General features: G+C 37.1%; 1 protein-coding gene across 2 annotated transcripts in view; it reads left to right on the top strand.

Annotated features, from left to right (window-relative positions):
• Window positions 1-15,896, top strand: part of DCBLD2 (discoidin, CUB and LCCL domain containing 2) — a 42,461-nt gene that overhangs the window by 13,482 nt on the left and 13,083 nt on the right. For both annotated transcript variants that reach the window (XM_058825342.1, XM_058825341.1), the window contains exons 2-7: window positions 3,762-3,989; window positions 7,721-7,858; window positions 9,028-9,079; window positions 10,442-10,514; window positions 13,276-13,409; window positions 14,065-14,105. In XM_058825342.1, coding sequence (XP_058681325.1) covers window positions 3,762-3,989; window positions 7,721-7,858; window positions 9,028-9,079; window positions 10,442-10,514; window positions 13,276-13,409; window positions 14,065-14,105 — 666 coding nt within the window. The remainder of the gene's footprint in view (window positions 1-3,761; window positions 3,990-7,720; window positions 7,859-9,027; window positions 9,080-10,441; window positions 10,515-13,275; window positions 13,410-14,064; window positions 14,106-15,896) is intronic.

The following is a 15,896-nucleotide window of genomic DNA, read 5'->3' as shown; positions in this document are numbered from 1 at the left end:
ATAGCAGCTGTTCTCCAGGAGGAAAAGCTCTGGTTGACTTCCACAACTAAAAAGTATAGTTAATTTTTTTTTTTGGTGGGTATTAATAACTTAGCACCCACTCCTGCATGTTCAGTATTCCTTCATTTTATTAAATTCCACATTTTCTTCAACTATCAAAATCCTTAGGATTTGTTATGTTTGTGTTGGTCTGACTCCTCTGTTTTGTTGATGTAAAGAACTTGGCTCTAAGAAATTGTTTTCAACCATTGGCATGTTGCATCAGACATCAGTGTGCCATGGCCCAGGGCTCATATGAGCTCTGTCAGGAGGGTTCATCCAGGCTGCATTCAGAGGTGCCTGGAGAACAGATGGATCCTTCTCCTGATGGCAGCAGTCTGCCTTCCTCTGCCAGCTGCTTAAGAGATGTCCATGTTTCTAACACAAGTTTTGGTGACGAGCTGAATTTTTCCTCTTTGCTGTGAACTTGGTCCCCAGGACATGTGAGATTGGATGCACATCTGCAGCCCCTCCACATGTCAGGTGTGATGTGTGCACACTGTGCACCCAGTGACCTAGTGCTTCCACAAAGGACTTAATCTATCCTGCAAGTGTGGGAGGCCTGTGGTGTGACAGAGAACTCTGAAAGAAAGCAGGAGACTTGTTCAGGTGTGTACTGACAACACAGGTTGTCAGCCCATCCAGGAATAATTGACTAGGGGATTGATGTCTGTCTTCTGTGTGTTCTTAGATATTCTACTCTCACAGGTTAACAGAAGCAAAAGGTTCTGTGGCACTTCATGACTTGCAAATGAATGAAGTGGCTACTGTCCTGTATGCTGCCATAGTGAAAAGAATTGCACTTTTTCTTGGAGAAATTGCTGAGTATTGCAGATTGCTCCCTTGAAGCTGGTTGTGTGTATGTGTCTCTGGAATTCATCAGTGATGTATAAAGAAGTGTGGTAGAAATGATGAAGTGCCACGTTACATAGAGAGGCTCAAGAACTGCCCTTTTATAGTACCAATACAGCAGGATGTGGGTTCACGGATCTGCAAGTTTCACTGGAATTGTGCTTTTTAAAATTTTCCAAATAGCTTGTGTGTGATGCTGCTGCCCTTGGCAGACTGTATATGCCATGGTAATCTTCAGATTCTTCAGACATGAAGTGTCTGGCATTTCTAACCTAAGTGAAATACAATAAAAAGATCTAAAGTGTCCATTCAGAATAAGCTACTTTAAAAAATCTACTTTATAGCAGTTCAGCACAACTGTTGTTCCTTTCCCTGACTTTCTAGTATGATTGGACAGCAGGTTCTTTAATATGCATAGAGGAGTATTTTTCCTTTCATGTTTTTAAGAAAGCCTGCAACAAAAGGGAGGTTTGAGATTGATGTTTCCATTGAATTGTGTGAAGGAAATCAGAAAGTTTTTCTCTCTAGCCACGGGTAACAATACATTGTTCCAAACTACAAGAGGTAATGTTGTCATTTTTTATTTTTGATGTGTCTTTAAAAGAAAAGTAACAATTTTTAAAACTTTAAATATTTTATTTGCATTTTCTCACCTAAATGTGTTTTGGAGTTCTTTTGCTTTTCTCGTCAGAAAGCTGTGTGCTGTTCATCATGAACATTTAAGAAATACTATTTGTGTGGTGACTGCATTGCAATAACAGGCCTATTGAAATGAGAAATAATTAACTTCTATGCATTATAGTTCATGCAAGGATTTTTATTTCTCTTAAAATGCATTCAGAACAGTGTATCTGCCCATACAGGTGAATGCTAGTATGATTTCATATTCAGAAGGCCACTGTGTCAGTGTATTTGCGCAGTATTTTCAATCTGTGAATGAATAAGCAATTGCTTACCCCATCACAGGAAAGGAAAAGGACAGAACTGGTTAACGGCTCATTGCTTTTGTTTAGGACATAGCCTAAAACTGACTGCTGCTTGTGTTGATAATTATTTTTATATCTGCAATATAAAGAGTTTTGAAATGCTAATTCCATGTGTCACCATGAATGTATTTGTTGGTTTTTGTTGTTTATGTAAAAAAATTCCATGCACTTTATAGTGTGTGTATTTGCTTGTGAAAAGCCATTTTACTAGAAAAGGAGTCTTTTATTGTTAAGTGTTAGCGTATTAAGACTAATCAGAAATCTGACATTTGAATGCATGGCAGCTAATAAACCAAGGCCATACAGACTCTGCATGATAAAGCTTTCACTTTTCTTTGGGTTATAACATGCCTTTAGAAAGAAACCAGGATTATAGTGATATATAAAACATGCGGTGTAGGTTATCTCTTTGTAATGTTGAACAATGGTGTCTTGTGTTAGAAAAACTCTAACTTAGAAAAGTAATTGATCAGCTGTCATCCAAATAGAAATCATATTTGCTATGAGATAGAACAAAGTGTTTTAAAGCAAATTGCATTATTGAAAATATGGCTGAAGAACAGCTTCACAAATACAAGTTTTGATTTTACTAAGCAGATATTCCAGTTAACTTTTCCAAGTATGTATAATTTTCATTCCAGACTGCTAGCAAGATAAACAGCTGCAGTTTGCATCTGCATCCATTTATGATTCTGTGTATACTAGCAGGACTTTAGCTTTTGTAGCCTGCAGCTATCTTTCAATGTGCTCAGATTATAAGGAGAATAGTTTTTGTTAGCAAAAATTAGTTGTGTTTACAAATAGATTAATCAGACCTAATTAACTTAATCATAGGGGTTTGTTTTTTCTGCATTGCTTCAGTGCATTGGACTTACTTTTCCACTCAGCCTTACATGTAATACATTTAAGAATTTTGAAATTTAGTTAAATTTCTTAAGTGTACATACAGTTTTTGGACCTAAAGCTCAGCTTGCCTTTTCATATTCAATAGAGGAACTACATGTATTATTGTGTAATATTAAACACTTAACTGTCACAACAAATTTCTGTCAATAGGAATCATGCTGAGCATTGTGAACATTACTCTAAGAACATTTACATTTCTAAACCAGCACAGAAATTGCTCTTTTTGTGCTACATATCGGGTGAAATGCATGTCTAGCTGTTGAGTAATAGAATTTATCAGTTTGCTCTTTATAATTTAGTGTTGACAATACATAATTTGTGATATTGTTTTCCATTTGTTAAATTAGTTTTAGTACTGTTATTGCAGTTTAAAATTAATATTCAAATATTAGGTAGAAGGCTCCAGGTTGGAGTCACAGGAAAATTCAAAAAATTGAGTGTGTTCTCCAAATAGGAGTGAATTGCAGGATTAAAATAGTGGTACAGTAGAAAACACCATATTTGCAGTTTGGTAGTAGTCAGAGCTTTATTTAATATGCTGTATTTTATTTGCTGTCCACTGGCTTTGTACTTCTTTTTCATTGTGTTGTGAGTACAGTAACTCAGAAAAACCAATGTGCTCTTGTTTTATTGTCAGGTTTCTTTTTTTCTATAAGATGTCCTTTTCAGCACCTGTTTCCTTCTGTACTGAGGTGTTGAGGAAATACAAAATAGCAGGGACACTTCCTTTACTGTCCATGCTGTTTTGTAAGTCATTATGGATCACTTTCCATCTCATTGAGGAAGTTGTAGCAGTTCTGTGGTTGCCTGTGATGATAAGCTAAGCAAAAGGCAATGGTAGTTGAGTGGTATTTGTCACCATTGCTGTGTCATTTGCGTGTGACTTACCTTGGAGTTTCCTCACAATGTGTTTTGCATGGTGTGGTATGAGGCTTTGAAGATGAACATGGGACCTGATTTCTGTCTGTTCTTTCCTAGGTGATGGGTGTGGACATACTGTGCTGGGCCCTGAGAGCGGGACCCTGGCCTCCATAAACTACCCCCAGACCTCTCCCAATAGCACTGTGTGTGAGTGGGAAATCCGTGTGAAGCCTGGGCAGCAAGTTCAGCTCAAGTTTGGTGATTTTGATATTGATGACTCCGATTCCTGTCATTCCAGTTACCTGAGAGTTCATAATGGCATTGGCCCCAACAGGACAGAAATAGGTAGGAGCTATAATTGTCAGTATTTGAGAACTGTTGTCTTGTAGAGAACTCAGGTGTATTTTGTTACTTTTGTTACTTTTTAACACCAGCTGCATCATAAATGCAACACAGATCCTGTAATAATCTTAGATTCTTGAGATTCTCAAAGGAAGCTCCACTGCAATGTGGGTTTATTTTCTCTTGACATTTCCTAGTAGATTGCAAAGTTATTGAAAACAGTGAAGAGGGAACTGTAAAACTAGAATCATCTTAATTAAAAAAAAAAGGTGCAAATATCTATCTATCTATCTATCTATCTATCTATCTATCTATCTATCTATCTATCTATCTTTATCTTACCTGAAAGGCCTTTCTTTTTAAATGGATTTACTCTGATTTCAGCTGTTCATCTTGGTGGTGTTAAAGGATGACAGGCTTCAAAAGGCATATAGTCCAAATATCCTCCATCCTCTGATAATGTTTTTCGTTTTCATTTTCTTCGGGATAATTTCACCACTAGAAGTCAGTGTTTTTTTTTTTTCAAATAGCAGTATGATGTTCTCATCTACATCAAGGTGTACGTAGGGTGTTTAGACTCTAACAGTTACTTTGCATAAAACTGAAAATGAATTGTCATTCTTCTTTTTCTAAAATTAGCTATTATGGAGATGAACTTTATTTTCTTTCCTAAAACTTTAATTTGGAGAGGGAGAAAAAGGTTTACTTCACTGAGACTGTTTTTGTGCAAATCAAATGCTAGTCCCAGTAAATTGAGTCTTTTTCTAAAGAGGCTAGTGGAGTGTTAGGTTTATTAACCCTCTTTTCCGACTGTTACCTAGGTAAGTGTGTGTGAAAATAAGTATGTGCTTGGAGCTGTTGAGCCAGACTTGGTCTAAAATAGGAAACACTGAATACCTTAAATGGCAAGGAATATCAAGTTCTGATAAGTCTATTACTGACTTTTACAAGGGACTTAATGGGTTCAAGTAAATTCCTGCTTTATTTGTTTCCCTTGCTTTTCAGCTGTGGCCTGTTCGTGGAGCAGTACAGCATGTTGGGAAATGTGTGTGTTGTTCTGCTCTTAATAAATTAAGTCAAAGGACAGACAGTGATGTTAACAGTGGCAAATGCAGATGAGGCAAGATTTGGGGTGTTTTTTTAATGTTTGAAGCAACAGACACTGGAGAGATTAAACAGTGACTTGAATTTTCTTGGGAAAATTCTGGACTTATCCTAAGTTTTTCCATTCAAGACTGCTGGCATGGTCTACCATTAAAATACTTGTTTTACGTAAAATCTGAAATTCGGTCATACCTTTTTTAACCCAAAATGACTTAAAAGTTGGCTGGTTAGATTAAAAAATAAATTGTTAGTGGGTTCATTGATAAACAGAGAGGGTTTCTAATGAAACTTTTAAGGGCTAGTGCTTATTCCAAGCCTGTTGAGTATTTATAAAGAAATAAAAAGAAGATTCAAATGCTCAGTGTTAGGTTTGTCTCTAGTGTAAGTGAGATCTAGAGGAGTTTGTGAGATTTCAGTACAGTCAAATCACTATGCATTTGCAGTCAGATGTACTTATTTAAGACATGAGAGTTTCCTCTCGTGCTGTATTGTAGCTATACAAAAGCACTCGGGATCCTTCAATGCGTAAGTACAGACAAAATAGCAATATTACATCTTCTGCACACACCTTCTGACAAAGGTGTTGCTGTCGTCATGCTTTGTCCATTCCTAGTGCTTCCTTTTTAAAAGATTGTAAAAAATCAGGCAAGAGGCCAGGGAAGAGTTGGAAAAATGATTTGTAGTCTCAAAAGTATGCCGTGCTATGAATCATGAAGAGCATCACTCTACAGTTTTTCAAAGGCTGTATGTCCATGGGGCAAGCAGCACTGGAGAGTTTATCCAAGCTGGATGTAAATGGCTTGCATTTTGTATTTGCCTGAAGAAGGGGTTTTAAGAGGAGTCTCATGATGGTCACTAATGTAACAAGATCCAGTGGCTGGAAACAAAACTTTAAAAGAAAGTTTTCTGTTTTTTTATTAGAAGATACCCTTGCTTTGTTAAAAAAAATCTGACTAAGCAACATCTAGAAAGCTCTGAATAATGACAGGAATTTGTATTTTAACTTTTAAATTTTTTAAAATTATTTTGATAGTGTTTGGGAGTGCAGTTCACTTTTAAAGGAAATTGCCGTACATCTTATATTTATTTTGTATTATATTTTTTAAGAACTATTCCGGGAGGACTCTGTTACTCCACTTCCTCTACATTAGTATGGTAATTTGCCTTTATTTGAGGAAGGAGTCTTGCCTCTTTTTCTGCTATTTCTGCTATATGATAACATACTCATTATGAGGAAAGCAAGTGGAATGATGAGCTAAAACAGAGGCAGTGTCATTTACTGCTGGTGATTATCCACTTTGCTTATCCACTGCAGAATCTTAAATAGGGGTATAGATGGTTTCTACAATATTGAATGATCATGGTAGCCTGTAGAACAGAAGATTATTTTTTCTAAACAAGTTAATTAACTGGTCAGTATCTTTACTAAAGCTTCTAGTTAGTAGGACTGTAGAATTCCATATTGACTGGGACGTGTTTAACAGCCATTCATCCATTAATGTGGTATCAATTCTAGAACTTCATAGGGCAAATACTGTCAATATCTGTGGACTCCAGCAGTTGAAATGGTGTTATTTTTGTTCATTTTTTATGACAAGAGAAGCACCCAGGTACAGAACCTTTGTTATGTATTGTCTCAGGCGGATCCCCGACCAAGGAGTAACGTGCATTGACTCCATGACTGCAGAAGGCTGAACAAATGCTTTATTAAGCTATACTATATTATACTACAGACTACACTAATACTATACTATACTAAAGAAAAACCTGTGACCCTTACAGACAGTCATGACACAGCTTTGACCTAACTGGTCAATCAGTCCAAAACACCATCACCAGTGTCCAATTAACAAATCCCTTTTGGTAAACAATCTCCATAACACATTCCCCATGTGCCATACAACAGATGCAGCAAGTGAAAATAAGAACTATTTTTCTTCTTTGTCTGAGCTTTCTCACAGACTTTCAGCTTCCCAGGAAAATCCTGGGAGAGAGAATTATGTCTCTCTCTGTTCAAAGAATATGTGAATACCACAGTTAGGTTTTTTAGGTGTGACAAAATCGAAAGTGAGCTAACTGGTAATTTATGTTGATGGTGCTTACCTGTGATATGATATATGTATGATACTGCTGAAATGCAGTGAGCTGTGCCTGCTGCTGTCCAGAATTAGGGAAAGTATGTGACAAAAGCCATGGAGGTGTCTATGAGGAGGAAATGCTTCAGCAGCTTTGGGAAAAGGAGGACTTTTTTCTCATTTGCTTTGGTAGATGCTTCTCATTGTCCTAACTTGATCCTTTTCCTTGTGAGATTCCTCATGTTCTTTGAAGCTCTGAGTGTGGAGGTTATGCATGGCTAGAGATGAATGGGACGAGGTCACATTTATCTGCAGATATTGGGGTACGCCATACCTTTGACAGTGACAAAACAAATGTGGAACGCACAGTCTGCCATTTGCTTTAAATGACTGCTAAGCATTATTTAGTGTCATTCTCATGTATTTGCTTTTGAATATACGCCAGAACTAATGTGAGCCTACACTGCAGATGAAATAAGAGGCTGGAAATTGCATAAGATGCTTATTACATGTGTTGTTTTGGGTCAATATTTGTTCTCCTCCTTCTCTCCACAGGAAAATACTGTGGATTTGGCTTTCAAATGGATGGTTTAATTACTTCAAAAAGTAATGAAGTCACAGTACAGTTCATGAGTGGAATTCACACTTCTGGACGTGGATTTCTTGCAGCTTATTCAACCACTGGCAAATTAGGTATTTATGATTATTCAGTGATTTTTCTCTGCTGGCAGAATTAGAGCTGTAGTAAAAACAGAACCAGTTCATTTACTCCCACATTCTTACAAATTAACTTCTAAAAATTTAGTACATTCTTCATAATACTTCTGTGTAGGAAATTTGACTGCCTACCTAAAAGTTGCTGTAGTTCTAAAGAAATGTTAACAAAGCTTACCTTGAATATCAGAGGAAAAATGTCAGTTGTCTGTTATAAATGAAAGGACTGCTTCAGATTCAGGACAAAAATGCATTTTTTCAGGTAGCAGTCAAGGTGGCAGATAGCTAACAAGTTTTCTTATCAAACTGTATATATTTTACACAGACTAACCTCGTGGAAATTTTTATTTCAGTAGCAGCATCCTGTACTGCTTTGACTTTCATGTCATAATCTTTGGACTAGATTTTTTCTCTTTTTCTTGGGTTTTTTCCCCCTGGTGTTGGTTCTTCTAAGCCTCTGAAAGAGGCTGCTGCATTTGTTTTGCATCTCCTCCCACTCATTGTAAAGGTGAGTGATAACACGTGGTCTGCAAGGAAATGAAGGAGCAGCAACAACTGCCTCAGGAGGCAAAAAACCCTATCTGGAAGTTATTTTAAAAAGAGCAGATAAAGAGTCTCAGTTTTTAATTTTGTAGAGTATTTGATGCTTTCCTCTCTATATTTTGGACTGTATGTTGATACACAGCAGACAAAACCAAGAAATTTGTGGTATCAGTCATGGATGCCAGTAACACAGCATTCTAACATTTGTTCTCTATGGTGCTTGTGTTCAGCACTGCAGAACCATTAAATGGTGAAAACACAGGCCTCTTTATCTTATTAATTTAATTTTATGAAAAGAACATATGTTTCTGTTTCAGATTTGTCTCGGAAATATAGCTATAAATTAAAATTAAGCTACACAGAAAATGAATTTTTGTAGTATTATCTAGAGTCATATTCTCAGTAGATTTCCCAGTGACTCAGACAATTAGCAAGGTTCTACTGTGATACAAAATCTGTTGCAAGAAAATTTAGTAGGAATGTGTTTTTTCATTCTGAGATTTTGTTAAGCCTCAGAGGCTCAAATGTATGTATTTGTGCAGTTTAAAAAGCATATTCAACCTTTTGTCTTTTTCATCCTTTTGACTTACATTTTTTCTTTCCAGACTTAATTACCTGTTTAGACAATGCAAGTCACTTTTCCGAACCAGAATTCAAGTAAGACTGATTTTTACCTTTTTTCCTCCCAGTCTCTTTAATGAAGTAATTTAAGTGTTTCTACTTTGCTTTGTCACATATTCTGATGTAGCTTGAAAATTGGCCATCCAGAGAACTTGAGACACAAACTAATTAGGGGTTAGAGCTGAAGAATTTTGACATTTGCACTCCTCCTTCCTCCTCCTGTCTCTCCCATTTGTGTTATTTACATGCAGTATACAGTAGAACCTTGTTAATTTGCACTAACACATAGGAGCTAATATCTCATTTTCATAGAAAGAATATTGCTTTTATGAATACATTTTAGCAGGTACACAACTTAATTACTGAAATTTGTATTACAGTTACCTACAGTTACCTAATGTCATCATTAAATGATGACACGTGTTAGAAATTGCAGACCCATTTCAGAGTTTGGTGCTCATTAATGAGGTTCCGTGGAGGCATGGAATGCTCTACGTTCTGAAGGGGAACGTTTTCCTGTTTTCTCCTTCCCTGTTTCCATCTAATGCAAGGCCAGTCTGTTTAAAGCTGCAGACTATTGTGAAGTGTCAAAGCTTAATTTTTGGAGAACTTAAGCTGTGGCAACCTGGAACATTTCAAAGTACAACCTTTGCATTTCTCCTTCATTTTCCCCGGTTCCAGAATAGGGCTTTTGTTGTAGGTTGTGGCCTTAGTCAATGTGTGACAAAGTCTCTGAATCCCCCTATTTTCATGGAACCTACAGCATTGCTTCAGTTGTTGCTGAGTTGGGGTGAAAATGTTGATGCGTTTGCTCCACTCTACTTTTAGCTCTTGAAGATGTAATAATTTTCTTGTGTGCAGTATGAAATGGTCCTAGAACATGAACACAGGCCTGCTCCAGAGGTGCTGGTGTCTTGCCTTGTGCTTTTTATGTGCTAGTGGTAATTTGGCCAGTGTTTATGATCTAAGCATTGCCAAAAGCTGTTACAAAATAGCATTACTTTTCAGATGCTTTATTTAAGGGTGCCAAACAAATAGATATGCAGGCCTCTAGTTCATAAAATAAAATTCTTTAATATTTTTAGTTATATGACTTTGAATTTACAGGAGCCACATAGTATTCATAATATAAAATGCTGGCCTTATTAGTTCATCATATTGAGACTGGAACTGTAATTTCAGCTGGGACTTATTTTAAAACATTTTCAAACGTCTGTCCTCCTGTTGTGTACATGTGAGTATTTTTGGTCTGATTTGATAGATCTTCAGTTAGAAGATATCATTACATAGTGATACATGAATAGCAGAGTCTTGTAAATCAAAACCACAACTTTTTTATAACTGTAAGAGAGTTGTAGGTGCATGCCTATCCTGACTTGATAGTTTCTTCTCTTTCAGTAAGTATTGTCCAGCTGGATGTGTGATTCCTTTTGCTGATATTTCAGGCACTATTCCTCATGGATACAGAGATGTAAGTGAAAATACCATGGGCTCAAATGAATTTTCATAAAACACATGGTGGATAATGCAAGTCAGTTGTAGTTGTTTGCATTGGTTGTGCTTCCTGTATGCTGGGATTTGTGCCTCCTAAAAGTGAATAACATGGTACTCATTTTTTAGCACTGGTGCTAAATGACAGGTGCTTCAGATGTTGCCATCTCCAAGAAGTGAAGTAGTGTAGTGGAGTCTCAAATACTTTCATAAGTCCTGCAGAGAAGGGTGGATCAATCAAAAGATTGGGTTTTTTCTACTTCCTGTTTTCTTTTAGTTGGTTTTCTTAGGCTGGGAAATTGAGATTTATAAAGAAAGAACCAGTTATTTTAATTATGTCGTTTTATTTTTGACACTGTAATGCCTCTTTCAGCAGTGTCTTAGTGGTGATCTTAATTTTTGTTACACTTTAGAGATGAAATACTGTTTATGCTCAGCAGCTATAAAACAATTTGCAAAACAAATTTAATACTGTACGAGTATTTCTGTAAATTGGTAATTAACATCTTTAATAATGTATTGTTTACTTAAAACAATGCAAAACCCCATACAATATTATTCTAATGTAAGCCTTTGCTGGTCAATTAATGAACTTGCCATAGGATGGGGGGATGTTTGCTTTGTTTATTATAAGTGATTATAATTTTACTAGCAGCCTATTAAAAATTACATTAAATACTTGGTTTTTATTTTAAAATACTCTTTTAATAAGCCCTTAGATGTAGCACAGAGGTAAGACAATGTAAAAATGTTAGTAACCAAAGATTTTAGTATTAAATACAAACTTAAAATGTGCCTGTTTCTTTTCTTCCCCAAATAGTTGTAAATCCCAGGCTACTTGCTTAATCACTCCCATGTAAAAATGTCACCACAGTGTAACTGTGTTACATGTTCTGGTCCCCAGTGAGTCCTCACTAAGTGGCTGCAAGGTAATTTTTGTAGCTAATAACAATATTAAATTGATTCTCTGCCTCACAAATTTGCAGCATCTGCAGGAGTTCTGCTTGTTGGGACTTTTTTTACAAAATCTGGAATAATTGTTTTCTATGGAGGAAAACGAAACCTTTTCATAAGGAAACTTAAGGAAATAAATGCCCTATGACTTTATTTTTGTGTACTTTATCAATGAAAAAAGGCTGTGAATTTCCCAGAAGTCAGGCTGTGTGGAAAAAAATGAAATTTTCCAGCACTTTAGACCAAGTTTCAGGTTGAGGTTTCTTATGCATCTCTTTGAAATGTATGGGAACTGTTTGCTGCTTTAAAAAATATACAAAATCTTGATTCCTTTCTGTGTGACCCTAATGTTCAGAGTCCTTGAGGGCTTGGAGCTCTCACTGCTGACATCTGGTGAGCAGGGAGGAGAGAGCTGCATCTCCTACTAAATCCCATGCTCTTACTTTAATGGAGAGGGGAGCTATGTTGATCCTAGACGTTTTGGATGTGAGCTTACTCTGGGCAAGCCTGACGGACTTAGTGTGATAAGTGCTGCTCACTGTGGCCCCTGTAGCCTGCAAGCCAGGGAAGTGTCACTATGACGTTTGTTAGTAGATTCTGTCATCCAAGGAGAAAAGGCAAGAACATGATACCCTATGTGTCATGGTTTGACACTGGCGCAACACCAGTGCCCCCATGAAAATATATTCTCCCCAGTGGCTGCTGTGAGATGTGACCAGAAATAGATCAAAGCAGGCTCCAGCTTAGGAATAAAGGAAAAAACTTTATTAACTTACAATATGTAAAAAGGAACACACAGAACTCAGAATAAAAACCTTCCCAAAACATTGCTCCTCCTCCCCCCAGTTTCCACCACAGCACAATGAGATTAAACCTTATATTCTCAATCCAGTTGCCACCCCTCAGATAATCAACTCTCAGTTCATCACCACCTCTCAGCCAGGGTGCATGGCTTCCCCCACCCCCACCCAGCTACTGGGGAGGGGAGGTGAAACTACTTCACCACTGGAACCAAGAAGAGAAAGTTCCCCTGGAAGTGCTCTGCTTTAACCCCTGTTTTCTCAGAGGCAGTCATGTCTTCAATGGCCACACCAGGTGCCAATATTCAAATCTGACCACTGATTGGTTTAGCCACAACCTCCCTGTCAAGAACTTACTTCCCTGTCAACCCACAACACCCTGCAAAAACATTTTTTATTACTTGTCTCCACTGACTTGTACAACATAGGTAATTGACTTGTTTAGGATGAGTTGTATGCGTGTATTACTGTGGCTTTACATGGATCAGTGCTGGATGGTTAAACCATGTTTAACCACAAGATATAATAAAAAACCCCTTGGCTGAAAGCTACAAAATCTGCAGTGCCTCACCCCTTAATTGTGAGAAAATAAACAAACATACTCTCAATGTTCTATTAAAATTTTTTCTATGTGTTTACATGTTTTGTTGTCAAATATAATTTATTATAGGCTGAGCCTGGCTGTCTGGCTTTTTCAGACTGATTCACCTTGGTGTTGGTTTGAGGTCATTTAATTACAACAGTTACATTCTAAATGCAGCTGGGGAGGACACAGTGAAATGTAGGGCCTTCTTCTTGTGTTTTTATAAATTCATAATAAAGATGAGTGCTTTCTAAGTAACCAAGACAACACTTAACTAAAAATAGTATTTTAATGTAATAATAACAAAAACTGTAGCTGGACAGTGTAGCATTTACAATATATGGTGTGGTGTTTAATTTATTCACTTAGTAGTATGAAATTTTTCTTTCCCTTCCTTCTTCAAGTCGTCATCACTTTGTATGGCCGGTGTTCATGCAGGTGTCGTGTCAAATACTCTGGGTGGTCAAATTAATGTTGTAATCAGCAAGGGCATTCGATACTATGAAGGCTCCTTGGCTAACAATGTCACCTCAAAAGTGTAAGTGTATTTCCTTATCTTTAGCACCTTAGGTCTTGGTAGTGTCTCATTGTGGGATTAATTTCAGCTCGTGGAGCTATATGTTCCCTGGACAGCTTCTCTTCTCTAAGTTTCTCAGACTTTTGCTGTAGTGTAATTGTTTTACCAAATTGTTTTACCAATTGTTTAATCTCTAGACCAGGAATTTTCATTTTCCAAATTCTGCAAGGAGTTTTTACCTTCTTGGCTATAAATTCCTACTGGTCTGCAGGAAAACAGTAATTTAATTGCAGCTTTTCATTTTTAGGAAAAGACTGTGGCTTGTCATTGTATCTCAAGACCCACAGATGAAAGCAATCACAGGAGATTGATTTGTGTTACTATGATTAGCTTAATTTGAAAAGAAAGCATTTTAATGAAGTCTTGCATTTTGCTGGGTAGATGTTTGTTTGAAAGTATTTAACCCAGCATCTCTGAACTTGATTTCATTTGAGAAGGTGTTTGTACTGAAAGTGCTGCAACTCACTGGCAGGATGTGTTAATCATTAAGTGCTTGTTCAGGCACATGTGTATATATTTCAGTGGCAAGCAGTCAGACAAGAAAAATAAATTGAAGACAGTTTGTTTCAATTTTTCTCACTGGGTACTGCAAAACATCATCTTTTCTTCTCTGCAGGGGACCCTTGTCTACAAGTCTCTTCACCTTTAAGACAAGTGGTAAGTGGTATCACATGTGTTACATGTTACTACTTTCATACAAAGTTTGTGGATAGAAGTGGGTGTGCAGATATTTGATTTCTTAATTTTTGTTCTCATTTGTGAGACCTTTCCTTACTGTATTCTTCAATTAAAAAAATATGTCTATTTTTGTATTGTTTTACTATCTCAACTTGATGATTAATCATCACTATAGGTACAGCAGTGTTTCAAGTAAGCCTTGCTTATGTACAGAAAGAGATTCAGTCTAATTAAATAAATTAGCTGTAGTTTTCTTAGTGCAAGCTAGTTTTTCTGTAAGTCACTTTAAATGCCATCTTTGAGTGGATGTTGGAAATATGTGAAGACAGTGGCCTTTCTTTAGTCTCTTTAACTGTTTTAATAACAATTTAAAAACCATAAAACCATCACATCTGTTTTTCATAAAGATAAAAAAAGAAAGGGAGGGGGAATCATGCACATACTTCTCAAAATAAATAAATGCTTTTCCTAATACATAAATCAGAGGCACAGTGAAGGAGGATATGAAGACAGGAATCTGATGGGAAGGAGTGTTTGGTGATGGAAGTGTATAAATAAACAAAAATTAGAAAATACAGTGCACATATTAATAATTAATAAAAATTTTACAATTATTTCTCTCTCAGGTATCTGCAAGAGCCGAGAGAAAAAATTACAGGTCTATGCATAAAGAATATTAAACACAGTGATCCAGGCAGGCTTTTGCTGGGCTTTTTTGTCTTTCACAATGTGATGTGATAGTGTGTATGAAAGTAATTAAATGGCCTGGAAATTGGAAGAGAGAGGAAAAAATGCTGATCTAGACTTTGTGAACTTCAGTGACACGTGAGAAATTATTGAATAAGCGAGAGACAAGATGCAGCTCTAGATTAAAATGTCTGTAGTTGGGTTGTCTAGGAGTTAGGTGAGGGGAAAAGAAACCCTGTAGTAAGCTCAAATGAGGTTTATCAGACTGTGGTGAAGGTCCTAGTGTGTTCCTGCTGTTGCAGTTGGTTTTATGACTTGGTATGAAGTAGAGGAGTGTGTTATCAAGGCTAGAGGCATGGTCAGTGCAGAGGAAGATGAGTCTGCTTATACAGGAAAAACTGCCTGACTTTGAGAGTCGATAGAAATTAACTGAAGCATCACAGAGCAAAGAGTGGAATGTAGCAGGTATTTAGAGACTGAGGCATTTTTGCTGCCAAGTGGCAGCATGTTAGATGGAAAATGACTGATGAGGGAAAGAATTCCCTTAGTGAAGTGATCTTGTGCTGTGGCAGGTGACGTACATTCAGCAGAGACAGTAAACTACTAATGCCGTCTCTCAGGACATGGGCAAGACTTTCTCTGGTGTCCAGTCACATTTGGGCTCTGCCACCTGTGCCTTCCTTGAGGGATGAGTGCCCCCCTTGGTGGAGAGGGGAAGTTCACAGGAGAAGGGAAACTAGGCTGGGTTGTTCAGCCTGCCTGACTGAAGGCACAGATTGCTCTCTGCTGGTACTTCTGGGGACTGTGCATGGGAGAGAGATAGTATAACAAGAACAAGAAATCTAGCCCTGAATTTAGGAAATGTTTTTCAGCTACCTGCAGAAGGCAACATGGGAAGAAACATTTAATAAGAATGGTAACCAGAAAAATGTAACTAATTTCAAGGATGTGTTTGAGCTCAAGGCCAGGATTATGACATGACTTCCTACATGCTTTGGTTTTGTTCAAATTAACACTGTGGTGCTGGGGTTGATTTGAAAACTCAAGAAGTTCTACAGACACACAAAAGGAACTAATGAACCA

Source organism: Ammospiza caudacuta, chromosome 2 (assembly GCF_027887145.1).
Source record: "Ammospiza caudacuta isolate bAmmCau1 chromosome 2, bAmmCau1.pri, whole genome shotgun sequence".
Lineage (NCBI taxonomy): Eukaryota > Metazoa > Chordata > Aves > Passeriformes > Passerellidae > Ammospiza > Ammospiza caudacuta.
The sequence above is the reverse complement of the archived record's forward strand: the minus strand, read 5'-3'. Positions and strand labels throughout refer to the sequence as shown.